The sequence below is a fragment of the Glycine max genome, chromosome 9, assembly GCF_000004515.6.
Source record: "Glycine max cultivar Williams 82 chromosome 9, Glycine_max_v4.0, whole genome shotgun sequence".
In the NCBI taxonomy this organism is placed as follows: domain Eukaryota; kingdom Viridiplantae; phylum Streptophyta; class Magnoliopsida; order Fabales; family Fabaceae; genus Glycine; species Glycine max.
The window spans coordinates 3,675,223-3,703,114 of NC_038245.2; the positions used below are offsets into that span (position 1 = coordinate 3,675,223).

Here is a 27,892-nt window from a genome sequence, read left to right on the forward strand (position 1 = left end):
TTCCCCTTGACTTAATAATGCAAAGCTTGTTTCTGGCATATCATATCACTTTAGCGAGGTCAATTTATTAAATCAAAATTATCACCATATGAAATGAATAAACGCCACACTTCACTGTGATGACATTATGACGATGTCCTTGCATTTGTCTTTTGCTTTTGGATGTTTTTGTGAAATTAATGACCAGCAACAAACGAAACAGTTGAACCTTTTTTCTTGAAATCAGCAATATGCAGTGTTCAACACTGGTTTAGGAACCTCGATTAGCTCTTCTACTCACCGGAGCTTAAACAAAACATTGATGATATATGTAGCAGAATCGAGATAATCAATATGGGAATAACCCATCAATTTGATCCTCAAAATATTACTTTCTTTTACAAGTAGTCTTTAAAGTAATAAATTATATAAGTATTTTTTCAAGTATTCAAGTTGTTTCGATATAGATCTTCTTTAAGATTTAACATGACTTAGTCAGATAATTCAAGTATGTAATATACTAATTTCTCTAATCACATTATTAGGTCTTTATTTTTTTGTCGTCCCCAATATTAAGGATTTGGAGTTAGCTTTTAGTATCACAAGTAGACTCCTCAGTCCTCATCCTTTAACCTTTCGAGGTGGTAATATGGTATAGTGTGGGATCAAATTTTACAAGAGTCTTATTTAAATCGGGTAAATGCGATCATGTCGATAATGAATCTTATCCCGAAGGTACACGATCCTTAAGTCTAAAGCTAAAAAGACAAAGAGACTAAAATAAATAAGATGGATCGTGAGATTGGTTGGTTAATTAGGATGCAAATCCTAAGGTAACAAAGGGTATATTCAAATTAAAGTAGAGAAAACATTTTTATGAATTCTAATGCACAAAATCAAGAAATTTTTTTTATTGTTTTTCAAAATAAAAACACTTCCAAATTCTCCTAATTTAAATTCAATCATAAGTTAAATATCCAACAATTTTGTGAATATGTTTATATATTTTACTAACATTTTTGGGACCGATTTAAGTGGAGAAAATTAATTTTCTTTATGCTAATAAGAACCATTTAAATGGATGGAAAATACTTTAAAAATGAAATTGGGCGGGATCTTCCTCTTATGCAATTTCTTTGAATGAATTCGGGATATTTTCCGACCAAAAAGTTAAAGACTGATATTTGAAAAACTAAAAAAAGAGCTGAATGACTGACTTTTCCCTACAAATTTTTTCACATACACAGAATGATCAAACTTCCTATCACTTATTAATCATACTACACAAGTATTAGATTTCTTTCATGCAATTGAATTGATAGCACAAAGTGATTGCTTGCAAGTGGTGAAGCAGTTTAGGAGTGGCTTTTGGGACCCATCAGCTCTTAACCAGATTATTATTATTAGCTAACTCTAGCTCTCTTAGTCAAGATTATTAGTTTTAGATTTTCATAAACAGTGGCAAGTAACTTATGTACCCTATTAGCTCGCCAAATTTGCATCTCTGATACTCGTCAGATCTGACTAAATTCTTCACAAAGATTTTTTAAGATTTATAATTTTAAACATTTAAAAAAAATGTTTTAATTATATTTTTAGTTTGTGAAATATGACAAATTTATTTTTGATCCTTCAAATTAAAAAAAAAAAGAATGATTTTAGTGCCTCAAATTTCAAAAGATATATTTTTAGTTCCTAAAGTTTGATGACCAACAACAATAAATTTATCTCAAATTTTACACACTAAAAACATAATTAAGCATTTAAATTCATTTATATTTTGAAACAAATTAAAAGATTTCAAAAATATATAATATGAAACAGAAAGGTTATTATTTAAAAAATTATTACTTAAAAAGTTATTTATTAATGAATTTTATCATATCATTCTATAATATTTATTATTAATTGTTTTAATAGGAGTATTTTATAAGGAGTAGACAGTAGAGTGGTGAAGTGGGGCAGGTCGACCCAAATCTTTTATTGGTTGCAGTTTTTAGGTGCCATTAATAGTATTGGACTAAATAAATCCTGAATTTTGTGGGTCAACATTTTAATTACAAGTCTAGCCTGAACTTGTTTAACACATTATTAGGTTGAGCATAATTGATCTAAATCTTTTTAGGCCTCTACTTATAAGCTCAGTTAGTGAGGTCAATGTTAACCATTAATATTCTAATTAACTAGCTGTATGACTCGTACCATTCATAATGTTTCATAATATATATACATATTTTTTCTCTTTGAATCAATTATTTGATTACATGCAAATAAAATAAAATAAATTATTGATTGGAGTAGTATAATATTCGTTTATCTTAGGTTTCAAGTTTAAGCTTTGTAGATAAAAAATAATGATAAGTTTGATGGGTATTTTGCATCATTGTTATAATTTTTTTATCAGATATTTCTGTTTCTAGTTTCTTTTATCTTTCCATACAATTGTTTTATAAAAAAGAATGTATAAATATTAAATAAAGTAGTAGTAGTAGTAGTATTTAATAGATTTATGATAGTCGTAGGGGCCAGGCATGGGTTGTCTCTTATTGTGCACTTGAATTTATTTAATACATTTGGAAGTCAGTGTTCTACGTGCTTCTGGGGAGTCTCCCACTTCACTTCCACGCCTACATATCTCTCTCATTACCTATCTGCCACTCCACTTCCCTTCAAAAAAATAATAGCACAGAAGCAGAATCAAGAGTGGCTATAGCGTAGATGGAAGGAGTAGGAGCACGCCACAACGAAATTAGCGACGGAATGCAATGCATGAACCACCCTCACAGAAACAACAACAACAACAACCCTGGTGGGATCTGCGCCTTGTGTCTCCAAGATAAACTCCGCAACCTTCTCTCTTCTTCTTTCCCTACTTCATCACCTCCTTTTTCTTCTTCTTCTTCTTCTTCCCCTTCTTTCACTTCTTCTTCCTCGGTTAAAACCGACCACGACCACGACTACGACCACTACACGCGCTCTCGCCTCCCTTTCCTCGTACCCAAGAAAAACATCATCATCAACAACAAAAAACCGTCTTCTATTTCAACAAACATCATTTTCAAGCGCAGCAAGTCCACCGCCACACCCAGAAGGAACAACAACCAGTTTCTCGAGGAGGAGGACTTTAGTCCCAGAAAAAGAAACGGCTTTTGGTCTTTTCTCTATCCTTCTTCTTCAAATGGGAAGCACAGAGACAAGTGCTTGGGAAAAAAGAGTGATCACGTGATTGTTATGGAAGAGGACACGTGTTTCAGTTCTTCTTCCAAGGTTTCGAGATCTAGATCTATTGGGTGCGGTAGCAGGAGCTTCTCCGGTGATTTCTTCGATAGGATCTCTTCTGGCCTCAGCGATTGCACCCTCCGGAGAGTGGAGTCTCAGCGTGAAGGAGGAAAACCTAAGGTAATTGCTAATACTATGAACCATTGCATGAAGGAAAGAGTGAGGTGTGGAGGAATATTCAGTGGCTTCGTTATGACTTCGTCTTCGTCAACAACGTCTTCTTCTTCTTCTTCTTCTTCTTCTTCTTGGGTTTCATCTTCTGTTGATGATGGCAGAGGAAGGAGTTGGGGCTGGGCTTTTGCTAGTCCTATGAAAGCATTCACCACAAAAGGGTCTTCTAAGAGAGATGCTTCTGATAAGAACAACGACACGCATAACTTATCAGCCATTCCTTCCTTGCTCACTGTTAGAGGCTAAAATCATAAACTATTATTTCGGAGGCTTATGCTCTGTTTATCTTCGTTGATAATAATAATGTAATACTACTTTCAGTTTCCTTTCATCATTCTTTCTTTTCATTGTTTATGATAGTGGTTTATTATTATTATTATTATATGGGTGGGTTATTATGATCATTGGCTATATTGCCTATGGAATATACCCTTCTGAAACCCTTTATTATGGTACTGTAAATGTAGTGGATGGAGAAGGAAATTGAAAAAGAAAGTCTCCATATAATGCGGTTTTTTTTTTACTTGGGCATTTTGGCTGTATCTTTGTGGCTTCTATCTCGTAATGCATTTCACACTTGTGCTACTGCTATAGCAAAGATATATCTAATTTTAGTATATTTTTATTTTGTGTCTGTAAAATCACTGTTTACACAACTCATCTTTGAGTACTGCAGACCCCACGAGAAAAACTATCATTTTTAGAGCTTGTTTAAACGAACCTTCACAAAATTGATTTTGTAAGATTAATTTTAAAGTCACATAATTTATATTTGAATGTTAATATAAAACAAGTTGCCATGTAAAATTTTAAATTTAATCCATAAATTATTTAAAGTTGTTTTAACACAAAAGTAATTATAAACTCAAAATTAATTCTAATTTTTTTCTCTAATGTGAAATAAAATTTGTCTAGAATCAATACAACCACGAAGAATTGTTCACATGAAATCATTCATGCCTATAATTTTTTAATCTCCAACATTTTTCTTATTTATTCATGCCTATAATTTCTTTCTTTATTTATTCATGCCTATAATTTCTCTATTTATTTTTGTGCAGTGGTTACGTTTCTTGTTTGTGGACAGGAATAGTCTTTTTAATAATTTTTTTATTCACAAATGAAATTTATTGGATATTACAAATTCGGTCTTAACTACTCTATTGAATAGATCAATAAGATTTCATATTTAGTTAATAATAAAATTTAGTGAGAAAGGATGTTTATTACTATAAGTGTTGTTTTTGTGCTCATTAGTTATGTCTGGTTGAAATGAAATATAAAACTGATTTGGAGAGAATTTGGTCAAAGAATCAGAAAAGCAGTCAAAATCAATAATATTAATAATATAAAAGGTTAGTATAGAAGGAAATATCAATGTAAATGCTTAATCAATACAATGCAACTTTTTTAAAATAAAAAATATTTATCATTTTTTATTTTAAGTGTAACTTGTCATTATTAATAAATAGTATTATTGTGTATTTTTAACATTTATAATTAATTATTATATATTTAATATAATTTTTTGTGTATGCCTTAAAGGTTAAAAATCTATAAATTATATTTTATTTTAAATTTTTGTGTTATACAATTATATATAATATCAGGACTACCACGGGAGGAAGTATCATTATTTTTACTATATGTCAGCATGTAGTTAGTTTTACTTGATATCTTGGTTGTATAATTGTATTCTTGATAGCTTCCATCTTGTAATTCAGTTAACACTATGATGCTATGGCAAAGATATGTAATTTCTGATAACTTCTGTACAATCCAATCACATTTCACGTGCATTCACGTGTTTGAGCAATATATGCACAACGGAGAAGATATATAGAATTACTCATGACCATGTTACGGGTGTTCTGTGTTAACTTAATTATAAGCAATGTCAAAAGCAGTTGATTTTCCCCCTTGGATGTGACTCGTGATTGTTATTCTCTTCATATTTTAGTTCATAATTACTTTTTCTTTATATATTTATGAAAGTTTCCTCAATAGTCAAATGCATGAACATGGTTGGAGGTGGAGTCTTAGTGGTCCCAAGATTGCATTCACCAACAAGATCTTCCATTCACTACTGTTTGTAACATTTATTATAGGTTTGTGGCAGTTCTACAATTTGTTTATTTTTTGAACATTTTCTCTCGAGTTATCCATCTACACAGCTGTACAGAAAAAGCATAGTTTTCGGTGATCTGAATGCAAAGAACGAAAAGGAATTTGTGAATTCTGTGAAAGGGATCTGATTCATCTGAATGTAAACTTGATTGGTTTTATCAAAAGTTTTCTTCTTTAATTATTTTTTATGCATGGTTTATTTATTTTAAAATTGATTTCCATCGTTAATATAATAGAATTGAAATATGAAGTTAAATTAATTTTATTGATAAGTTTTTATTAAAACCTGATTTTTAGTTAAAATGATAAAAAAAAGAAGTATTTTTCAACTTCAAAACAAACCTTGGTTGTTATTAGAATTTTGTCTGGCAAGTTATTATTTTTAATATTTTGAAAGGAAACTAAAAACATGTTTTTAAAGTCTTTATGTTTAATTTACACAATTAAATTATAATATTTAAAAAAGTATTTTAATCATGCATGGAAAACATCTCAAAATTAATTATTTGACTGATGTAGTTGAAGATATTGATGTATCTTTTTTTATGAATGGCATTTCAAATTATATTGATTACTTTTACAACATATCTTTTCAATTAGTTTTTCCAACGATGTTTTTGTTTGTATTAAATTATTTTTTAAAGTGTAAATTATTAAAAAAAAATAAAAAAATAAAAGTAAACATTTAGAAGAAAAAAATGAAAATATTATTAATTTTAGTATTATAAATTCTTTTAAATTGATACGGAAAACAGTGATGTTGATTGATAATATATAATGAATATCTGGGAAGATAAGATGTGGGGAATTATGATAGAGACAATTGCCTTGATGAAAAAGTACATAAATGGAAGAAGACAGAGAAAAGTTGCTTCAATCACACCCATATGGCTTCTTCAAAGCAAGGCCCATAGCAATTTCTGCCCTCACCACTGTTGTTATAATGTTTTTCTTTTTATGTATAAAATAAAATAAAATTAGGTGACTTAGATATCCGAAGTTTATCAAAATTAGAATGTGCTTTAAGGCTTAGTGAAATTTATAGATCCTCAATTAAATTCAAGTATATGTCATTGTGAGATCTGAATATAATACTTATAAATTAAATAACCTTTGTTGGGACTCTTGTTATAATCTTGGATAATGATATTAATATATGGTCATTTATATATCTCATATTTATTTAATATTCTTCATTTATACTATTTTTCAATTATCAAATAACATGAGATGCGCATGCATTTTTTGTATCCTGGAATCTTGTTTTAAACATTTTGCACCGACTAAATCTATGATCTATAATGCTAAAAACAGTGACCCTTCTATCTAAGCCATTTTTTTATGTTTATATTGCTAAATTTATCCAACTCTCCAATTTTCTTTTGGACAGTGTTCTGCTGAAAATGATTAGATTGAACACTTAGTGGAATTGTCCATGCCTGGTTTATTACCAATGTTGACTCTGGGTATATCATAATTCATAAGTGGTACAGCAGCAGCATTAGGGTTATGCTTGGAACCATGATGCGTATTAGACATACTTATGTTATAGTAATAAAAGAAGATTTAATGCTGGTTTTGATGCTTGATGTTGGTTAATCTCTAAAATCATGTATTTAGAATGACTATAGTATTGTTTGCGGGCCACTGGGCCCAGTACTTTTTCCTTCTGGCTGCTGTCGTTAGGAAATTGGGCTCAATAGAACGTGACTTTTCAAACTCTATAGTTCGTACTTTAAAGGTCCAAATGTTCTTAGTTAAATTGTTTTTAATAGGGAAAGTTAGAGTAAATTGGTTGGAATCCACTGGATTCAGGATTCAAAGAAAGGTCTCAGGACCGGTTAATTGTAATGAGACCATATATAGGAACCAAGCAAAAAATAATCTATAAGTTACCAATCATTTAACATTTATTTCTTGTTAACTTATTTGATATTTAATTACCGCATTCATCAATAGTAGCTCACTGAGATTTCCCTGTCTTCATACAATGAGTTATTAAATGACATTCTATATATTAAGTATTAAGTAGTTTATACACACGTACAACTGTACAAGTACTCATGAGGCAGAGTGCCATTTTCTCTTTACTAAATTAATTTGTAATCTTGCACTAAATTATGATAGTTTTGGATTAAATTGATAATTAATTTATAATTATGATAGTTTTGGACTAAATTGATTTTCTAATGTTCCATAAGGACTATTTTATTGCAATTAGAAGTTGAAAATTTTAGTACTAAACTTTTTTTTTATTCGCAACCATAAAAAATAAATATCATAAAATTTATAATAACTCTTACACCATGTTTAGCTAACTCCCTTAAATCTTTTTATTTATGGTAATAATAAGACTAATCTAAGCCCAAAGGATCTCATGATCACAAATTTAGATGTTGCACTAGACATTAATTTGTAGATGATAAATAGATTAAGATTCTCCATGCACTAGAATCTAACGCAAAAAACAAGATACAGAAACGAAGAAGCCCACGACTCATTAGTTTTATAATTGTAAAAAAAGAAGAAGAAAAGATAACCACAAAACAAAAACCAAATCTATTTTGTTTCTTTGTTCACTGCTCATGTATGACAAGGATAGATACGAAGAGATATATTGATAGATAATTCAGAAAAAAAAAATGAAAATAAAGATAGATAGATAGATAAAACCACACACACACACACAAAAAAAAACAAAAACAAAAACAAAATAAACATGATTTGATGGAATAAGGTGTGGGTGTTGGTGCCCCTTTGTCCATCTAGGAGGATGGTGATGATCTGACTTTGTGTTTCAACAGCATCTTTCGAAGCTCCACCGGGTCAATCTCATTGGTGTGATTGATGGGCCTGTAGTAACCCGTGATTGGGTCCGGGGCCCAAGCTGATGAGGTCCCCGATGGGCCCGAACTGTTTTTTGTCACACCCTTCTCCATTACACTAATGCTATCCAATCCCCCTCTCATCGAAGGAGAAGCATCAGACGCCGCTGCGTACCCTCGTCTGTAAATTACCATAGCACATGAATATATATACCAAAACATATTATAATTATAAATATAAACCATATGCCACACAAATGTTACACTCAAATTAATTGCATTATATAGTAAGAACAACAATTGTGGTGGTGGGTGATGAAAATTAATTCCCTATTTCATTTTAAAATATTTTTGACAAATTTAAAAATATATAAATTAACAAACTTGTAAATTGCTAGCTTTATTTTATACATGTTGTTCGGAGATACCCAAGTTCCACATTTGCTTACTCACTCCTTGGAGTACAACTTATATATCTGTTATTCTGGGACCTTGTCCTCCGGTACTTCTCGGAGTGCAGCTTATACATCTGTTGAATAATTTTAATGTCAATTAATTTTAAGATGAAATCTAACGGTATAAATTTCAAATGTGAAGAAATCCAGTGGTTAACGAATAACCCAGGTATCACCCAGAACAAAATAATAATAAAAAAAAGAATATCATTAGGGGGGACATGTGATGCTAACTGAACATAACATGTTAGTGAAATTGTGGCATGCAAGAAAGAGAATAAGGGCGTTTTGCATGAGGATGAAATGGAAAGAACCGTTGAAGGGCAAAGGCAAGGGCGCGTTTGGCTGGCGAGAAAGAATGTGCCATCTGAGGAGGTTGAATTTGAATCGTTGGTTTTGCTGCGAAAGCTATTATTGGCTGCAGAACGCTTCGCAGCAGCTACCACCACCTCTCAACTTTCTGTGTGTATTTGTGGGGAGGCGCACCACACGTTAGGGGTTTGAGAGGCACTTCTTTATATAAGACTTTTTGTGTTCAATATTTTAAAGGTGTCTAAGAATTAAAAATATGGTAAACATTTTCTAATGGATGATTTTTTTAATATTTTTTTATTTTATTTTTACAGAACAACTGTTTTGTGATACAATATTTTTTTTTCTTTTAAATTACAAGGCGACAATTTTATTTTGTTTTAGGTGAGTTGGATCTCGCAAATTCAATTCAATGAAAGATTATTTTTTTTTAATTATTGATACCTTTTATAAAAGTTAAATACTAAAATTGAATTTAGAAACAAAGATAGATGGAAAGAAATACAAAGTTAAAATTACCAGCAGTAAAATAAAAAAAAAATATTTTTTAGATAATAAACTGAAAAATGAATATATTACACATAAAAAAAACATGTTTAAATATTTCATTTATAATATTTAAACTTAAAATTTTTCTTAAAAAAAATTGAGTCCAATGTTATTTCAATCAAATATGTGTTTGTTAGGGTCTTAGGCTTCCTACTAATATTCTAAAGTATTTTTACTATGGTTCTTTTGATCGAGTCTAATTCTCAATTAGAATTTAATTACATTTAAAACTCTTTGTTTCTCTTCAATAATATATTATGTGGAAATCGAACCAGATCTTCCTACTAGTATTTTTTTCCCTCTTTTTTATGCAAATTAACATCCCGTCACTTCGACGGAAAAGCAAGAATTTAAATTAACAATTAAAAAAAAATCGATTTTGTTACTGTGCGAAAGGCCTACTAAAACTGTGTACATTGAAGAGAGACAAGTCCCAGAGTGAAATTGTTTTATATAATCTTTTTTTTTTGTATGACAAAGAAAAAAACAGGAAAAGAAGAGGAAAAAATATGTAAGATGGTTGATGTGATCCACAGCGATAGAGAGAAAAAAAATAATATTATGAAAATATTGTAAAAAAAAAAGGTTTAAAAACAATATAATTCAGTCCAAAAATGGATAAAAAGAGTTTTTTTAGTGTGCCGTTGAACCAAATGGCCAAGAAATTTCGGAATACTTGTATAACATTACACGTTTTTTTCTTCTTCTTATATGCACACACTTAATTTGATAAACATACAACATGGAGACTGAACAACAATAGCTTTTACATTATTTTTTAAGCCTTCATTTGGTAGAATTAAAATATTAATAAAATTTAAATGTCCGGGTAATAATTATCCGCAAAACAGGAACTCACTAATTAGGTAGATTTTTCTTAATTTCTTTGTACATAGCAGCAAATCATATTGATATCAACTAACATTTGCAGTGGTCATTTCGTAATGGTTGATCGATAATAACAAGTGGATTTTTATTTGGTTTGCATATCAATCTTCAACAATATGCGCAATCATGATAAGGATTAAAAGTAATTGGGCCACCTTACTGATTTGCGCATACATCATAGGATTCATTTGGTGCATATATGAATTTAAATTATAATAAAAAAATTTAATTTTTATTTTTAATTAAAAATTACTTTTAGTGTTTAGGTTCTACAAATTAATAATGGAATGAGCAGAACAATCACAGAATTGTTTCAGTTTAACTAGCTCTAATTAGATGGAATTCTAAATATGTAAATATGTTAAATATTAATAAACATAGAGTAAAATTAATATCTGTAATGATTTTATTTGGCTCGAGTAATTGACTTAAGTAAACATTGATCTTTATCAAAAATGTTCTACAAATGATTAATGTGTAAAATTATATTTGCAAGGGATGACAGCCCCTAATATTAGTAATGATGGTGGAGGCACGAATTGGTATGCTGACAATGGTAATGCATAAGGATGATAGTGACAATAATTAATAATGGTGTTGTGGAGCAAATAATATTAACAAAGAGTGGTAGGAGTTAATTAGTTAGGAATTGAAAATCATTAGTCTTAGTTTAATATAATCCATAAAATTGAATCTTAAAAAAGTTATTCTAAATTTAAAAGTGTTTCTAAACATCATAATTAAAACTCTAATGCCTAAGAGCATGTTTTAGTATTCTTTGTAAACTAACTGAGCATACGTTTAAAGAAACAATTCCTTTGTATCTTTGGAATTCAACGTATTATACGTTCAGGGGTTCGGAAACGATTTTCCAAACATAGGCAATCAACTCATTATATATTTTTTGAATCCTTTCTCTTTGAAAATGAGACACTAAGTAACTTCCATGGTTCTTTAGTACAAAGTCATATCAACTTTTCTAAATTCCATGAAATTTGTTTCCTCTCTTGATCAAAATTGAGTGTGCATTTCACTCTCTCATTTATTTATTTGGTGTACTTCACGTTTTCTCAATAGGTCGAGTGGTGCATTGTTGGTCATATATTTGATGTGATTTGCTCTCCTGTTTAGGATCAACAACATAGAACGATGAGAAACTAAAAGGAAAAAAAAGAGTAAAAACATAAACACTTTTATTATAGTCACACGGATGACATCTATTAATTTATCCAAACGCCAATTAATTTAGATATAGCAGGCGTGGCAATTTAAAGTAGTACAATAATAAGACAAGACATTGCATGACTTTATTTCATAATAATTTTGTCATGCATGCTATAAATATATCTTTTCCATCTTGTAATACTTAAATGGATGGCAAGAAATGAAACCCTGATGGAATGATGTTAGCCATGGTTTGAGTGCCAACACTAGTGATCCCAGCAAAGTTTAGGGTTGAAATGAGACCCCCAGTAGAAGGAAGCTTGGCATTGCAGTTCGAGAGAGGAGTGGCAACCACTAAGTTGCAACCACTGAGAAGTGAAGCAAGATCCAATAGCAATGGATCCATCATCATGGAAAATGTTCCATCATCATTAGTTTTAGCATTAGAAAGCTCCTTTCCTCCACAAACCAGTTGCACTTGAGCATCTGAAATATTATAATATATAGCATTATCACTAATGAGACCTAGCTAGCTATAAAGGGTGTTGTACATGTTTGGAAGAATTAATAAGCATTGTATCTTGCATGTATAATAGGCAAGATTCGTTCACATTAATTTGAGTAGGACTAAGACTAGTAAAAGTTCTCACATACATATCTATAATTCCTTTATAGGTAACTGCTCAATAATTCATTTTACAATGCTAAGACAAGTTGTGAATATTTCATTAAACTCTTAATTTCTTCAAAATCCATTGTTCTTGTTCATTATACAATCAAAACACTACAATCATTAAACCAGTATGTTGGCAACCTTGATGAAAAATTTGAAGAAGCCATTTCAGGCTTAAAAAATATTTTTTTTTTATCCATCTCACATCTTTAGGATTATATATGATGGAAGAGTTTTACTATTTTTTCTCTGAAATATTTTTTTTTAATATTTATCACCATTACTAGCACTTAATTTATTATTGGTACTTCAAATTTCATATTTGTTATGACTAGACCAGATTGTTGGTTAGACCACGAGAACCAGGCAACCAGCCTAATAACTTGTTTGTTTAGACTTACTTAAAATTAGTTTTAATAAAAAAATCAATACTTTGATGATTATTTATACAATTGTATAGCTTCATATTGTGATAATTGGTACGTAGTTATATTAATAATATCAATTTAGTTTCTAAATGTATAGTTGCTAATAAGTTTTATTATATTTGTTAAACTTGAACATTTTATATGTTATGTTTTTTTTTGTTAAATAAATTTAGAGGGAGATCAGAGAAATTAATTGATCTTCCGGTCTAAGGTAAAAAAAAAAAAAAAGTCTTTGAACTCAAAGAAAATTTATATTTATCTCATTACAAAAAGGCAAATGAAGACTTGAACATGAATCTTATCATATACGTGACTTTGTCTCGTTTGTTGACAAGTTCTTAGTTGAATGTTATAACATATTTGTTATAGTTGCATGCACATAACTAAAATATTATTTGGAAATAGAAGATTGGCTTAATGCTTGAAAAGGAGGCTTAAGTGTGAAGGAGAAAAAAAGGAGATCGAGAGTGGTATGTTCAAATTCTTACACTAATATTTTAATAAAACTAACAAACTAATATTTGACAATAAAAAAAATTAAAATATCATTTAACTCCTCACAATATATATTTTCCTGAAAAACAAGTCAAGTTTTTTTTGTTATTGGGATAGGTGAATTCTTATTTTGCAAAAGTCATAACTTTGCAAAATGAATGCAAATAACAATGAATTGTGGCCTTACTTGGAAAAACAGGGACTGAGGCACCTTTGACTCCCATATTGTCCTTGGAAGTGCAAAACACAGTTCCTTGAATATTACTAACCGAACCAAGGAGACCACTGAGAATTCCAAGCTGAGCTAGGGTTTGTGGAATATTAATTGCCATTGCAGCAATTAGGAGAAATGTGATAAAATATTTCAAGGTCATGATGATTCTTAGATAGGATAATCTTAAGTTGTATAAGTATTTCTTGCAACAAGTTAGATGTGTAGATGAACAATTTATACTACAGTGAAGTGCCAAGTTACGTGATTCAACATTATTACCCCCCACCAAAATGGAATTTGCGTATGCGTGTGATAACCTATATATATAGCATGAGGTTTACTACAAATTGATAATATTCTTTTTCATTTTCATTGTTAACAGTTGGCATTCTTTCAATACCGAAATGTCAACGGTTGATTCTATATAAAGCCAATGCTGTGTGCACCATTTGTATCATAAAAGAAGCAACCCGTGTTCCCTTGTGCAAGCTATATGTGATCTTTTGAAGAGGTCCAGTGAATTCCCACTAACTGAAAATTTGATATGCAATCATGATTCGCAATATCGCATATCATATCACATACCCTTTGTTTGTTTCCACCTTTTTCAGTGGAGTGAGTAAAATTACACTACGCATCATATCTAATTTGGTCCACTAGTGCCTGAGATGATATTTAGCTTAGATTTTTTAAAAGAATAGTAAGTTGTTGCTTTATTGTATGAATACTTTGATTCAAATAAGATTTATAAAAAAAATACTAATCAAAGAAAATAATTTTGAATATTAGTATTAGATGAAAATAAATTAAAGTGTGACTGTTAAAATTGAGGGGGAATTTGAAAATAAAAAATGTCTTTATAGAGTCTTAAAATTTAAAGTTTAAATTAATTAAGATTACAATAACTTTAAAATGATTTTTTTTCTAAAAATAAAGATATTTTAATTTGATACATTATGAGATTTTAAACTAAAATTAAGAAATAATATTTGAAAATAATAAAAAGTTAAAATTAAACACACACGATGTAAGAGAAGACAATTTTTTTAGTACAACCACAAGTATTTTTTCAGAGGAGGATATTTAATACTTGGGACCATTATTTAAGGTGAAACAACTTTAAAGGATAAATAATTATTTTGGTGAAAGCTCACAATAATAAAAAAATAAAATTTATATGAGACGAAAATGGTTATTACCTTTTCTTTTTCAAAAAGAAGGAAAAAAAAAAAAAAAAAAAAAGAAGCGAACAAGAGATTAAGTAACTAACTATGCCGTGATGAATGAAATGCGATGCGAGGATGATAAGGTTAAGACATGGAGCTAACAAGTTTGGTTGTTTTGGTAAATCATGGACCAATGTTCGTCCTTCCTTCCATTCCCTCTCATATTCATTCCCAGCTACAGGTACCACACACAATCACTGTTTTTCTCAATTCACATTTTGAACGTGAAGGGCACACAAAATTGAATCTTTTTCATTGCAAAACACTTCATTTCCTCACTTTTGTTCTTTTGCCAGATCCCACTGTACTGCACAGAGTTCTCGAACGCTGTAGAGTCTCTACGGATTTAAAAACCGCCACTAAAACCCATGCAAGAGTTGTTGTACTTGGCTTTGCAACTTACCCTTCTCTCGTGGCATCTCTTATATCAACCTATGCCCAATGTCATCGACCCCACATTGCCCTTCACGTTTTCTCCAGGATTTTGGACCTATTCAGCATGAATTTGGTCATTGAGAGTTTAGTGAAAGGTGGGCAATGTGACATTGCCAAGAAGGTGTTTGGCAAAATGTCTGTTAGAGATGTGGTCACGTGGAACTCCATGATTGGAGGTTATGTAAGAAACTTGCGCTTCTTCGATGCATTGAGTATTTTCCGGAGGATGCTGAGTGCCAAGGTTGAACCTGATGGGTTCACCTTTGCTTCGGTGGTTACCGCATGTGCACGCCTTGGGGCTCTTGGCAATGCCAAGTGGGTGCATGGTTTGATGGTAGAGAAAAGGGTTGAGCTGAATTATATTTTGAGTGCTGCGTTGATTGACATGTATGCTAAGTGTGGTAGGATTGATGTTTCAAGACAGGTTTTTGAAGAGGTTGCGCGTGATCATGTGTCAGTTTGGAATGCTATGATTAGTGGGTTGGCAATTCATGGGCTTGCAATGGATGCGACCTTGGTGTTTTCGAGGATGGAGATGGAGCATGTTTTGCCGGATTCTATTACTTTTATTGGGATTTTAACTGCTTGTAGTCACTGTGGATTGGTTGAAGAAGGTCGCAAGTATTTTGGTATGATGCAGAACCGCTTTATGATTCAGCCGCAGCTTGAGCATTATGGAACCATGGTTGATCTCTTGGGACGAGCAGGGCTCATGGAAGAGGCCTATGCTGTGATTAAGGAGATGCGTATGGAGCCTGATATTGTTATCTGGAGAGCACTTTTGAGTGCTTGTAGAATCCACAGAAAGAAAGAACTTGGTGAAGTTGCCATTGCTAATATATCTCGCTTAGAGAGTGGAGACTTTGTGTTGTTGTCAAATATGTATTGCTCTTTAAACAACTGGGATGGTGCTGAGAGAGTGAGACGGATGATGAAAACCAGAGGGGTTCGGAAAAGCCGTGGTAAGAGTTGGGTTGAATTGGGGGACGGCATTCACCAATTCAATGCAGCTTATCAGTCTCATCCTGAAATGAAATCAATTTACAGAGTGCTGGAAGGTTTGATCCAAAGGGCCAAGTTGGAGGGATTCACACCCTTGACAGATCTGGTTTTGATGGATGTTTCCGAAGAGGAAAAGGAGGAAAATTTAATGTTTCATAGTGAGAAGTTGGCCATGGCCTATGCGGTCCTGAAAACTAGCCCTGGAACAAAAATCAGGATTTCCAAAAACCTGCGTATCTGTTTAGATTGTCATAATTGGATTAAAATCGTGTCAAAAATATTAAACAGAAAGATAATCGTGAGGGATCGGATCCGTTTTCACCAATTTGAAGGCGGTGTTTGCTCTTGCAAAGACTACTGGTAGACATGAGAATTAGTTCTTGGTTGCATTGTTGAATGGCCCTTAGCTTATGCACATACTGATTGAGAAGAAACTGTCTAAGATGTGTGTGAAGGGATGGACACCAAGTCCTTATGCATCGAAGTATGAGCCAGATCTCTCTACGAAGTACAAACACCAAAATGCTATCCACTTGTGTCTTTTGCATACCTTTTAGCTTTGAACAAGTAAAAAAATTCTCACAATGCCCCTCCGTATGATCATCAAGAAGTGAACCAGAAGGATACCTAATGGAAGCTATCGTAGATTCGTAGTGAACATAGAAGGAAACAAAATGGCTGCATCCAGACCAAAAAGGAGAAAGGGACGTCCACCAGTTTTTACTCTTCCAAATGGACTAGGAATCTGAAGAACTCCTAGTTGAATTAAAAAATAAAGAAAATCGGAAAATATTTACAGAACACTGACTTTGAAGTCAGTAATAACTCAGTCAAATGCTTATGGCATGTAGTATAACTCTTAATCAAACTTAGGAGCTTTTTTTTTTTTTTTTTAAATTTGTTAGATCATCATTCATCAATTCCTTGTGGATTCATAAAATTGTTATTTCTTCTTACACTGAAAATTGAGGTTTCTTTTATTATCATGGTATCAAGTGCTATCCTGTCATTCGTGCCGATCATTTGAAAGGTTTTGCTTGGTATATGATTGAAAGCTAAAAGGAGACTTTGAAGTCAGTAATAACTCGGTCAAATGCTTATCATGACGGCACCTCCTGTTCTGCCTTGGTTATGATTATGTGAAAGCTACATAAAAAAACAAGTTTATTGACGTATCCGTTTCATCAAGTACCTTTAAATGCAAATAAGGTATGCAGTTTTAGCATGCTTTATCAAGTTACATGAATTAATTACAGAAGAGGAAGCCTTTCTCAGTCTACTTATTTGTCTGATTGAGTGACAAGATAATGTCTCCTACTGAGGCTAGGTCATTGTGTGTTTGGTTTAATTCGGAGAAGGTTAATATTTTAATTTTGTTAGCTTCATTAGAGCTTTTGTAAAATAAACGATCATTTCTCTATATTTGAGCCGAATCAACCATGTGTTAAGGTGAAAAAAATTGTGGCATTCACTTTGCTTGGTAAAAGGTTGGAAAATCACTCTCCAAATCTCAAGCCTGGACTAACTTCCTATGCCGAACTAAATCCAAAAAGTTTTAATACCAAGTGGCAGCTTTTATCTCATAATAAAGTTTTAATATCAACAATGGTTGATACAAGTGGTAACAGTTTATATTTTTTAATTAAGTGGTTCATGATTTGAATTTTGACTTTAGGTATGGAATAAATCGTGTGAGAAAAAGAATACTTATCTTGTGCATTTATGATCTCCGATGAAAATTAATCATTGCTTTTGATGGGACTATTTTGTACTAATGGTATGGTCAGAAAAAAAATAGTAAAGTTTTAATAGATTCTTATTACATGGTTGGTATGTTCTAACCAGTTAATAATTTTACAAGGATTTTGTATAAGTCTAAAGACTGCCACTTGTCTAAGGGTTACGAATATGTCATTTTTTATTGGTTGATGAGATAGGCAAGTGACCAGGTAACTCGTTAACTTGGGTGAATGAGTTAGGCAGCTAGGTAGCTTAAATAGCTAATTACGAAATAGCTTATAAGGTCATTTATATTTGGTTACCCGAATCAATACGATCCTAGACTCTCAAGTTCAACCTTGTTTGCTACTAACATTCACATTTTCATTGTACAGATCCTGAGATTCACCCTTTAGGGGGGAAATCCCTTCTTATTGCGTGACAAGATGTTACCGTGCACAACGGCATTATTTAGGCAAACACTAAAAGAATGCCATGCTCAGCTCCAACCACATTTTCCTTTTCCCACTTTTTCATGCCAAACCATGTATCATGACAATCTCCCTCTCTCATAACCCCATATAATAATATCAACACATAAAAGATTACCCCATATGCCTAAAACCAAACCACTAGCCAAAACAAATCAACTTCAAACTTCTTACAAAATGGAACCTCACAGCCTTTGTTCCTCAGTGGAAATATCGAGACAACATATCAATACAATCATAGACCTTATTTCACCTTATCATCATTGTTTCACACTGCTTTTGGTTGCTTCTCTAGCAGCAACCCTTTTCTATGCATGCAGAAGAAAAGCACCAATTTACTTGATAGACTTCAACTGCTACTGTCCACCAAGTTCCTATAGGCTACCACTGGCCATGCTTATCTTCCTATCTAATTGTCTATTCAGAATGGGTGGATCAGCTATATTGATGTCTAGTAGAGTCCAAGATATGCATAAGGCAAAGTATAAACTTCAGCATATTGTTAGAACAATCACTGCACAGGATGATCAATCTCATGGATGTGTCTACCAACAAGTTGATCCAGAGAACAAGGAAGGTATATCCATCTCAAAGAACATAGTAAATGTGTCTGGAGATGCACTGAAGAAAAACATAGCTTCTCTAGGACCATTGGTTCTGCCTCTGAAGGAGCAATTCTTGTACTTGTTTTCAATTATTCGTAACAAAATTTGGAGTGCAAGGAAGATAAGCATGTACACTCCAAATTTCAACCATGCTTTTGAGCATTTCTGCATACATTCAGGTGGGAGAGCCATCATTCAAGCTGTTGAAAGAAACTTGAGGCTTAGGAAACAGGATGTGGAGCCGTCAACCATGACTCTTTACAGGTTTGGAAACATTTCATCTTCTTCGATTTGGTATGAGTTGAGCTACATAGAAGCAAAAGGGAGGATGAAATGTGGTGATAGGGTGTGGCAAATTGCATTTGGAAGTGGATTCAAGTGTAACAGTGCTGTGTGGAAGTGTGTTTGTGATGTGAAGCCAGACACTGCCACTGCATGGAGGGATACAATTCATTCATACCCTGTGGATATTGTGAGAACAAACTGAGGATACTGATCATTGTGGATTTGAGTCTAAATTTCAAGCTCCAACATCTTATATTCCTCTTCCCAAATGTAATATTTAATTTGAAAAAAAAAATTATATCCAATGTAGTTGCAGTTGGGTAACCAATCTATTTATTCACTTTGTTAACCAATAACTAAAATTGAGAATTGTTTTAAATGGTGTAATTTTGTGTGCAAGAGTCATTTTCGTATTTACAGGTGCTAAAAAATAGCAATAGGACTTCAATTACAAAGCTCAATGTATACTACATAATGAACCGAGTGATAGATTTAAAAAGAAAAAACTAATCAAGCTCAAAAGAGATTTTTATAAATGTTTTTCACCGATATAATGCTCAGGGTGCTTCGTCTGCCTTGTAGCAGGCTGGTGGCATACTAAGTTGCAATTCTTTCCCCTTGACTCTTTCTAGATTATATTAATATATAAACGCTATATTTAAAAGAAAATAGATACATGTATCTAGTTTGAGATAGGTTAAAAAATATTAACACATTTAAAAAGTTTAATAAAAACTTACAGATTAATGACCTTTAAAAAATGACTCAGATTAATGACCTTAAAAATAAACCCGACTAATCAAGCAGTTTGGACTCCATTTTCTCATTTTAAATAGGCAAATACCTTTACATTAGTACAAACACAGTCATAATACATGGATAATACTATCTCCGATCTTATAAAAAAATAATTACCTAATTTATCAAAACCAATAAAAATAATTAAAATTGATTAATGTCATAAATTTTATTTTTATTAGACTATATCTTGTTAATAGGTCAATAACTCATTTTTATGAAAAATGAATATATATATATATATATATATATATATATATATAATTAATAGATTACACAATTAATTAGGGATAAAATAAAAATTTAACAATAAAATAATTTCATATTTCTTAAAATTAGAAAAAAAAATATTATCTTTTATTTCTTATATATATTAGACCGGATGTAATAATATCTTATTGAGTATAGAACTGTCCCATCTAGTGGAATCAGTATTATGGGATTATATCAGACACGGTATTAAGGTCATCCCAGACTCCAAAAATAAAAGGCAGAGATTTATAAAAAAACAAGCGAATTAGGACATAAGCTTTTCAATAAATATTTAAAAAAAAATAATAAATCAAACTTCTTCAATAAGTTAAAATCAGTTTATATACTTCAAATTCTTCAAAAGCTCTCGTTTAACTTCTCCAAAACTAAAATACGTCATTCTATTCAATTCTACAAGGAGTCTAGTCAACTGAAATGCAAAGCTATTGAGACACACGAACTATGTAGGAATAATCTTACAAGCAATCCAATGATGCACACAGAAGTGTTACACACTCTTTAACACATACTTTCTGACACCACACTCTCCTACTAGTTGAAAATTATCAGAAAATACAAAATAAGGAGGTTCGTTAAATATGTAGCATCCACCAATTTGTGATTTTCAATCAATAAGAAAGATTGTGTTCAAAAGAGTATTTGAGAGTATTTTCCTAACATTTCTCGTGATACAAAAATGATGATAAAAGCCTGCTAAGAAGAGAACTGTGAATCTCCCAACAAGTAAATTTACACCAAGCCCTCCAGATAGCACATACCCACTCTGTATTAGCAGAATAAGTTGCCTGAGATAAATGAGGAGCATGTCTAGAATCGACGGATGTCTTTAGGAGGCCTGAAGTTAAGGGGATGGGTTTCTGGAGTGGCACTCTCATCTTCTTTCCACATTTTTATCGTCTTGTCAGCTTCGCAGGTTATGAGCCTCGAACCAGTAAGATCATAGGTACAAGCATAAATACCAGCTTCACTGTCCAATGAACCTGTAGGAGGGAGGTCAAGGAAAGAGGAAAGCAAATAGAGTAATTATACTTGTCAATCTCGTGGGTATGATAGAACTAAGTGGCAAATTACTAAACATCCTAAGAGCATACCAGGCTGGACAATTGTTTGGGATTGCTGGAAATTGTGACCACTCTTCCAATCCCAGAACCACATGCTGCCATTGTCGCCTTCAACCAGGATAAAAAAAGGGCATAAAGTTTAATGCAAGGGACACAAATAATATCCATATCAAATTCTTCAGTATGACACAATAAGTCAAGATTGGGGAGGCATTAATCCTGATCACATGCCCAAGAAATATTGCGACACGGATTAGTTGAATTTATTCCACAAACTTATTTCCTGATAGTGTTTTAATTTGTTTCCATACCTCCAGTAACCATCACACCCTCCTCATTGACAGCCATTGCATTGATGATAGTTTTCTGTTGAGAGCTGCACATTAAGCAGAATAATGAAAAGCCATCAATTATTGGAGAAATATCTTTCCAACCATATCTTTCTACTTCAAGCAGTATAATTTGAACTTGAATATTAGGTATAGACAAATCATATTTGGCATTTTGTCCCCCAGGAAAAATCCAGCCATTCATTAATGATTCCCTAATCACATAATTTGGTAAAAATAAGTTTATGAACTCACAGCATATTGTGGCAAAATTCTCCTTTTGGAAGGGTGAACTTTTTAATATTGTCAGCTGAAGCAGATGCAAAAGCTTGCCTGCAGCCAACAAAAAACCAAAGAGGGCGATAAGACAAAATAGAATAACAAATTTAACTAACCAACCATATTATATAATTCCACAAGTAATAATCAACTGCTATCTAAACACATACTCTTTGGGATGCTGGGCCATTGCTCGAACAGATTTTTTATGGTTTGTAAGAGTTGACATTGTTTTACCTGAATGAAAATGATTGCATCATGTGTCAGATTGAGCATATAATCACTACACAGACAAGCAAGAAGATAGGAAAAAATAAAACCATAAATTACCATATCTAAGGTCCCACATCTTGATGGTAGTGTCATGAGAACCTGTAACAACTTGGGGATCCTGTAAACAAAATAAGAGCAGGGAAATAAAGGTTTAAAAAAATAGAACAAATTATGACATGTTTCAAAGCTGCATTTAAAATGACAGTCTGTTTTCACATTTATCATATTAAAGAGCAGGGGACTAAACAAATCAGATAATCTGCACACCAGTCTTACAGATATTAGTATGTCGGAGGACAAATGCATGTATATAGACTATGCAATATTGTGGCACAACTGAATATCAAGAAAAAAATGATATAGACAACAGAAGAGTCTGCATACCGTTGGCCGCGTAAACACAGAACAGACAGTGTTATCATGACCTGAAAGAGCATGAATCTGCATTTTACTTCGTATATCCCAAACCTGAAAATTGAGCATCACCAAAGTATGAATTTTACATTTCTATTCCTTAATAAGAAATTTGAAAATATTCGGAATTATTTGCCAGAAAGGATCACATTCATTTAATTATATAATAATGAAACTATATCAGCAAAATCCATACCCGGCAGACAGAATCACGTCCTCCGGTTAGTAAAACGTCAATTGTGGGATGAAGAGCCAAGCAATAAACACCACTCAGATGACCATGATAAGACCTAATAACCTAAATACAATATCATGTATTTTAGTAGCCTGCAATTTGATGGAGTTCCAGTAACTGCTGAAATATTCAGTCCAAAACAATAAATGAAATGGAGATCTGACCTTATTCTGTTCAAGATCCCAACATTTAACTTGTTTATCGTCACCAGCAGAGAACATGTAAGTATGTCTGTTGCTAACAGCAAGACCTGTTAAAAAAGTACATTGTTATTATTAACCTGCTTCACAATTGCTACCACCACCAATAATACCTTGGCATCATACCTCTAACTTGTTCAATGTGGCCTGTTAATGTGAGCTTCAATACTCCACTTGCCAAGTCCCATATCTGCCCAAAGGAACAACTTAAGCAAAAAAAACCAACTAAAGTTTTGAATAGAGCAGAGAAAAATTATACATTTGGCATAATAAGTTCATAAACTTTTAAAATTTTTAGCTCCAATTTATAGCAAGTTCATGGTAATAACATACCAATATTTTTAATAAATAAAAGATTAACATATTGCATAAAGATAACTCTAGGAAGAGAGCAACCTCACATGGTCAAAATAATTTTGCAAAGGCACTAAATATCCTATAATCACCAAAAAAATATGCAGCAGATAAAAAGTTGAATCTGGAAATATTTATAAAAACACAGGGTTGTTTAGATTAAATTATAAAGAAAAGTAACCCATAGAATCAACAGTTCAACATGGCCAACTAAATTTTTGTTCTTATAAATATGCCTTTTCATAACAAGCAACTATGACATGCATTTTGTGATCAAATACCTTGATAGTTCGATCTGCAGAACCAGTACAAAACCATGTGTTACTGGGATCAACTGCAACAGATCTCACCCATCCCAAGTGACCGCTGATGACCTACAACAAACTTATCAAGGTTCAAATCACTCAACTAAAACTATATCAAAAGTATTACAATTTAAAAGGCCTCGGAAAATTACATAGGTCAGAACTCATTAGAACAAAAGACTACAAGAATCAAGACAATAGCATAGAAATCAATTATTTTAGATATTATGTCAGTTTGAATGGCCAAGATTCAAAATTGAAATTTGCTAAGTTGAATAGAACCACAAAATCTTGAGAAATTGCATTCCTACTAGAAAATTTGCTAAGTTAAATAAAAATGTTAAACAATCAAAGCAAAGCAGCAAATAAGCTCTAAGATTCCCTCAACATTTGGGGCTGTCCAACAGAACATTTATATAAATTATTTTCTTTGTATTACTCTACTTTATCTGACCATGTAAATCCAAGGTAACCTTGCACTAATTGTAAGAAAATGGCAACAGCATGATGGAACTAAGCTGAGGTCTCAGCTAAACTACTAGCTACTGCACCAAACATGCCCAATTAAAATTGTTTTGGTTCACACAATCTGAGAATGAAAAATAAAAAATACTAATGCCACTTATCCTTCATTAAATATAATTAAAAAAGGGATGAGGTTTGTACCCTGTAGTTCTTCCATGGTGCGTGCCATACAGGACGTGGCCATTTACTTGGCATTCTTTCCATCAAAGCAGATGTTGATAAATTTCTGTAATGTAGAAATCATAGCAGTTCAGTCAAAACTAAATACAATATCACAATTAGTGTACAGAACCAACAAATGACCATTACGCTCTTAGAAAAATATATGCAACAAGGACAGCTACAAGTCACAAATCATCTATCTCGGAATCTTTTTAAACAATAAAAAGCATGAAGAGAAAGCCTGAACCTTTCAGATGAACCAGAGGCTGAAACAACCGCTGTACTTTTGTTCTGAAAACCAGTATCATTCCTGTAAATGAACAAAAACATAAAAACCAACAGTCTTCAATAACAGCTATTTGAAACTTAGCATACTGTGTGACACAGGTCATGCTTCAATGAATGTCATAACCTATGGCTTTCTTTCTACAATGGCACAGATTTATAATAATGTGACTTCAAGAAATAACATTAAAATATCTTAATACAAGCAAGAATCAAAATGAAAGAAAAGGCAAATGGAACAGCATACTTCCCAGTGCATGGAATCCCATTTATTTTTCTTTTGAAAATAAAATGTCACAAATCAGCAAAATTCCATCATTTTTCACACGATAAACAGTTTCTTATTATATTGAAAACAAAATAGGTTCTTCAAAGAATATTTTAGAATACTGAATACTACATGATTCATTATTAAACTTTTGCAAGCAGAATATAATTTGGATCTCAACTGTTATATAGGCTAATATGTCAGAATATAAATTTTTAAACAACCCAAGAACTACAAAGAAAAAAAAACCTAATAAGCATGAGCCAAAACTCCTCTGGCCTAGATGCACAAAGTTCATGAAAAATGGAGGAACATATACTTACGGTGTTGTGGATGGGATAGTTGGACCAACAACCAAGGCATTTTGGGGTCCTCCTTTCTGAGAATCCTTGGAATCTCCGGGACCTGTTAAATAATAAGAAACAATATCAACATGATGAGCACTAACAGCAAGGTTCTCTTAATTGTTGAGGAATAATTACATGGAAAAATGCTGAAAACACTACAGAAAGCATGCTCAAATTTCAAATAAGAAAGGGGGTACATTTTGGGGCAGGGCAGAGTTGTAAGGAACATCATAGGCTAGAGGGCATATCAACCTCTTGCCATCAAATGTCAAAAGCATGTCTATCATAATATCATTACACCCACAAGGGGAAAAAAAAGCATTGGTTCATGAATTAAGAGTTATGTAAAGGCCAACACAACGGGAGTAGGCATTCATTAAATACAGAATCCTAAATGATCTATTTTTCATCAACATTTTTTTAACAGTGATTACAACAAGGACACCAATTTCAAATCTGTAACCTTGTCCTCTACAAATCTTCTTACGGACAAAGGAGTTTCCCCAACTCCCGAGACTTAAGGTCAGCATATGCCTATATATTTCACCCTCAAACGTCAAAATCATATACTAAACTACCAAAAAATAAAAAAGTTATACAGAACTTACTCTGCTACAGCATTGAGAAAAAACACACAGAAACACTACACTCACACCGATGTAATAAAGACAATGGCAATGCCGCAAGAAGCTACATAAAAGTTAATGAAATACACCAAAAAGATGGCTGAGAAATTGTAACCACCCTAAAATCAATTTCAATACAAAATAATCAATCCATACCATACCCTCACACCAAAAATAAGATACCTGGAAGAGCCAGAGTGTTAGAGGACCCTGGATCCTGGGTGGCAGAACTAACTTGACGAGGAGGAGGTTGATTGGCAGTGCTTTTGATTCCACCATACTCCACGCTCACCTAATTTCCATTCCAAAAACCACACAGCACAACGACCTCAGTTCACAATCCAAATATCCAAAAACCTTGAAAGCACTCACAACAATCCAAAGTCCATTCAATCTTGTCATTTAGGGTTTTAGGAGAAAAATCCAACGGCAACAAGAGTACTACTAATTCAAATCTAAACAAAACTCGCAAGCATTATAGAGATTAGGAATTTGAGATTCACTAACTAACCTTGTGGCTAGTGCGTATTTTCTTGCTGCACGAGAAAATCAAAATCAGAATCAGGAGTCAGCGTATAACCGAGAGAGTGAGGAAAAGGGGAAAAGAAGCGAAACCTTTCGGCATCGGGAGTAGCGAGGTGTCCGTGGATGGGAGAGAAGAGATCGAGAGCGCGCTTCAGAGACTTGAAGCTTAGCTTCTTCAGCGACTGCGGCTCCACGGGCTCCACCTCCATTTACGTCGTCGTTTCTTTCTAGGGTTTCACGGCAACGACGCTTTCGGACGACGGTGTGATATAAGGCGCGGCGCAAAAACCTTCACCCGCTAGCTGCTACCACAGCTCGTCTGTGTTAAACAGAACTTGCTCTCTTTAACACTATATTCTTCTTGGCCAATTCAAAGATTAGTGTCTTAAAAAATTAAAAATATATATTTTAATAATTTTCATATCATAATTATGATTTTTTTTTTAGTGACTAAGTATATTGGCAAATCAATCAAATTCAACGGAGAGAGCTGATGAAAAAGTGGTTCAAAATATTTAAATTCTGATCTTCAATAAAAAAAATTGTTAATGTATTCCACGAGAACAATTTCGTGTCAATACAATGACCAACAAAAAAAAAATCAATCAAGTTCGGACATAATTTAAAAATAAATACAATTTGGGGATTCAATTTAAAAAAAGATTTAAAAATCTAATTAAAAATTACAAATAATTTAAGCACTTAATTAAAAATTATCATGTGACTATAAGGGGCCTGTGGAGGTGATATAAGAGATTAGCAGGTAAAAGTTAGCAATTTTTAACTAAGTCTTTTTTTAGGCATTTAATTAAGTATTTTAAACTATAACAAATTTTAATTAAGTTTTTAAATTTTTTTAATTGGATTCTTGAACTTGTTTTTATTTTTTTAATTAGGTCATCTCCTTAACAATAAAGACCTAATTAAAAATTATAAACCTAATTAAAAAATATATGTAACACCCCGTTTTTCATAAAATAAATTAAAAAAAAGATTTTTTATTTAAAAATAAATAATTTTATAAAAATGATGAAGTTTTATAATTAAATAAATAAGGAGAAATAATTTTATTAATTAAAATAATGATCTGAAGGAAAATAAAAAAAATATTTTATTTATTCATTTATATGAAATAAAATAGAGTTAAAAATATAATAAATAATATGCTTAGAGTATCCTAGATATAAATGGATGATGAGGTTGGTCCATAGATTCTTTTTTCTTTTGTCACATTTCGCTCAAAGGGTTCAAGGGAGATGGTGCATCAAGCTGTTTCACAAGAGTTAGATTGATCCTTTCCCCAGGATCCCA

The 27,892-nt window shown here is 32.2% G+C and overlaps 6 protein-coding genes across 7 annotated transcripts; 3 read left to right on the plus strand and 3 right to left on the minus strand.

Moving 5' to 3' along the window:
* Positions 1-2,478: 2,478 nt before the first annotated feature.
* On the plus strand, positions 2,479-3,931 carry LOC100810156 (uncharacterized protein DDB_G0271670). The gene has a single exon (XM_003533256.5). It carries the CDS (start codon positions 2,698-2,700, stop codon positions 3,673-3,675), a length of 978 nt encoding a protein of 325 aa, XP_003533304.1. The 5' UTR covers positions 2,479-2,697; the 3' UTR covers positions 3,676-3,931.
* Positions 3,932-8,092: 4,161 nt separating this feature from the next.
* Positions 8,093-9,340, minus strand: LOC100813360 (late embryogenesis abundant protein Lea5). Its single transcript, XM_014761902.2, has 2 exons — positions 9,151-9,340; positions 8,093-8,562 (listed from the first exon to the last, which is right to left on the minus strand). Exons 1-2 carry the CDS (start codon positions 9,201-9,203, stop codon positions 8,322-8,324), a joined length of 294 nt encoding a protein of 97 aa, XP_014617388.1. The 5' UTR covers positions 9,204-9,340; the 3' UTR covers positions 8,093-8,321.
* A 2,421-nt stretch (positions 9,341-11,761) lies between these two features.
* On the minus strand, positions 11,762-13,796 carry LOC100815498 (phylloplanin). The gene is made up of 2 exons (XM_003533265.5): positions 13,533-13,796; positions 11,762-12,235 (listed from the first exon to the last, which is right to left on the minus strand). Exons 1-2 carry the CDS (start codon positions 13,717-13,719, stop codon positions 11,952-11,954), a joined length of 471 nt encoding a protein of 156 aa, XP_003533313.1. The 5' UTR covers positions 13,720-13,796; the 3' UTR covers positions 11,762-11,951.
* Positions 13,797-14,773: 977 nt separating this feature from the next.
* On the plus strand, positions 14,774-17,663 carry LOC100788229 (pentatricopeptide repeat-containing protein At5g50990). The gene is made up of 2 exons (XM_006586854.4): positions 14,774-14,966; positions 15,082-17,663. Exons 1-2 carry the CDS (start codon positions 14,843-14,845, stop codon positions 16,584-16,586), a joined length of 1,629 nt encoding a protein of 542 aa, XP_006586917.1. The 5' UTR covers positions 14,774-14,842; the 3' UTR covers positions 16,587-17,663.
* Positions 17,664-18,858: 1,195 nt separating this feature from the next.
* Positions 18,859-19,524, plus strand: LOC100788756 (probable 3-ketoacyl-CoA synthase 21). The gene has a single exon (XM_003534795.3). The coding sequence runs from the start codon at positions 18,859-18,861 to the stop codon at positions 19,522-19,524; it is 666 nt and encodes a 221-aa protein (XP_003534843.2).
* Positions 19,525-20,965: 1,441 nt separating this feature from the next.
* Positions 20,966-26,948, minus strand: LOC100782357 (protein pleiotropic regulatory locus 1). Of its 2 annotated transcripts, XM_003533281.5 has the most exons (17): positions 26,672-26,948; positions 26,568-26,592; positions 26,240-26,348; positions 25,407-25,488; positions 24,778-24,840; positions 24,510-24,594; positions 23,820-23,912; positions 23,311-23,374; positions 23,149-23,234; positions 22,946-23,047; positions 22,720-22,803; positions 22,393-22,453; positions 22,233-22,299; positions 22,039-22,116; positions 21,766-21,830; positions 21,485-21,562; positions 20,966-21,373 (listed from the first exon to the last, which is right to left on the minus strand). In XM_003533281.5, the coding sequence occupies exons 1-17, from the start codon at positions 26,788-26,790 to the stop codon at positions 21,201-21,203; spliced, it is 1,434 nt and encodes a 477-aa protein (XP_003533329.1). In that variant the 5' UTR covers positions 26,791-26,948; the 3' UTR covers positions 20,966-21,200. The 2 variants fall into 2 exon arrangements, with proteins under 2 accessions (XP_003533329.1, XP_040861294.1); XM_041005360.1 differs by lacking the exon at positions 20,966-21,373 and having other exon boundaries at positions 21,550-21,673.
* Positions 26,949-27,892: the final 944 nt, after the last annotated feature.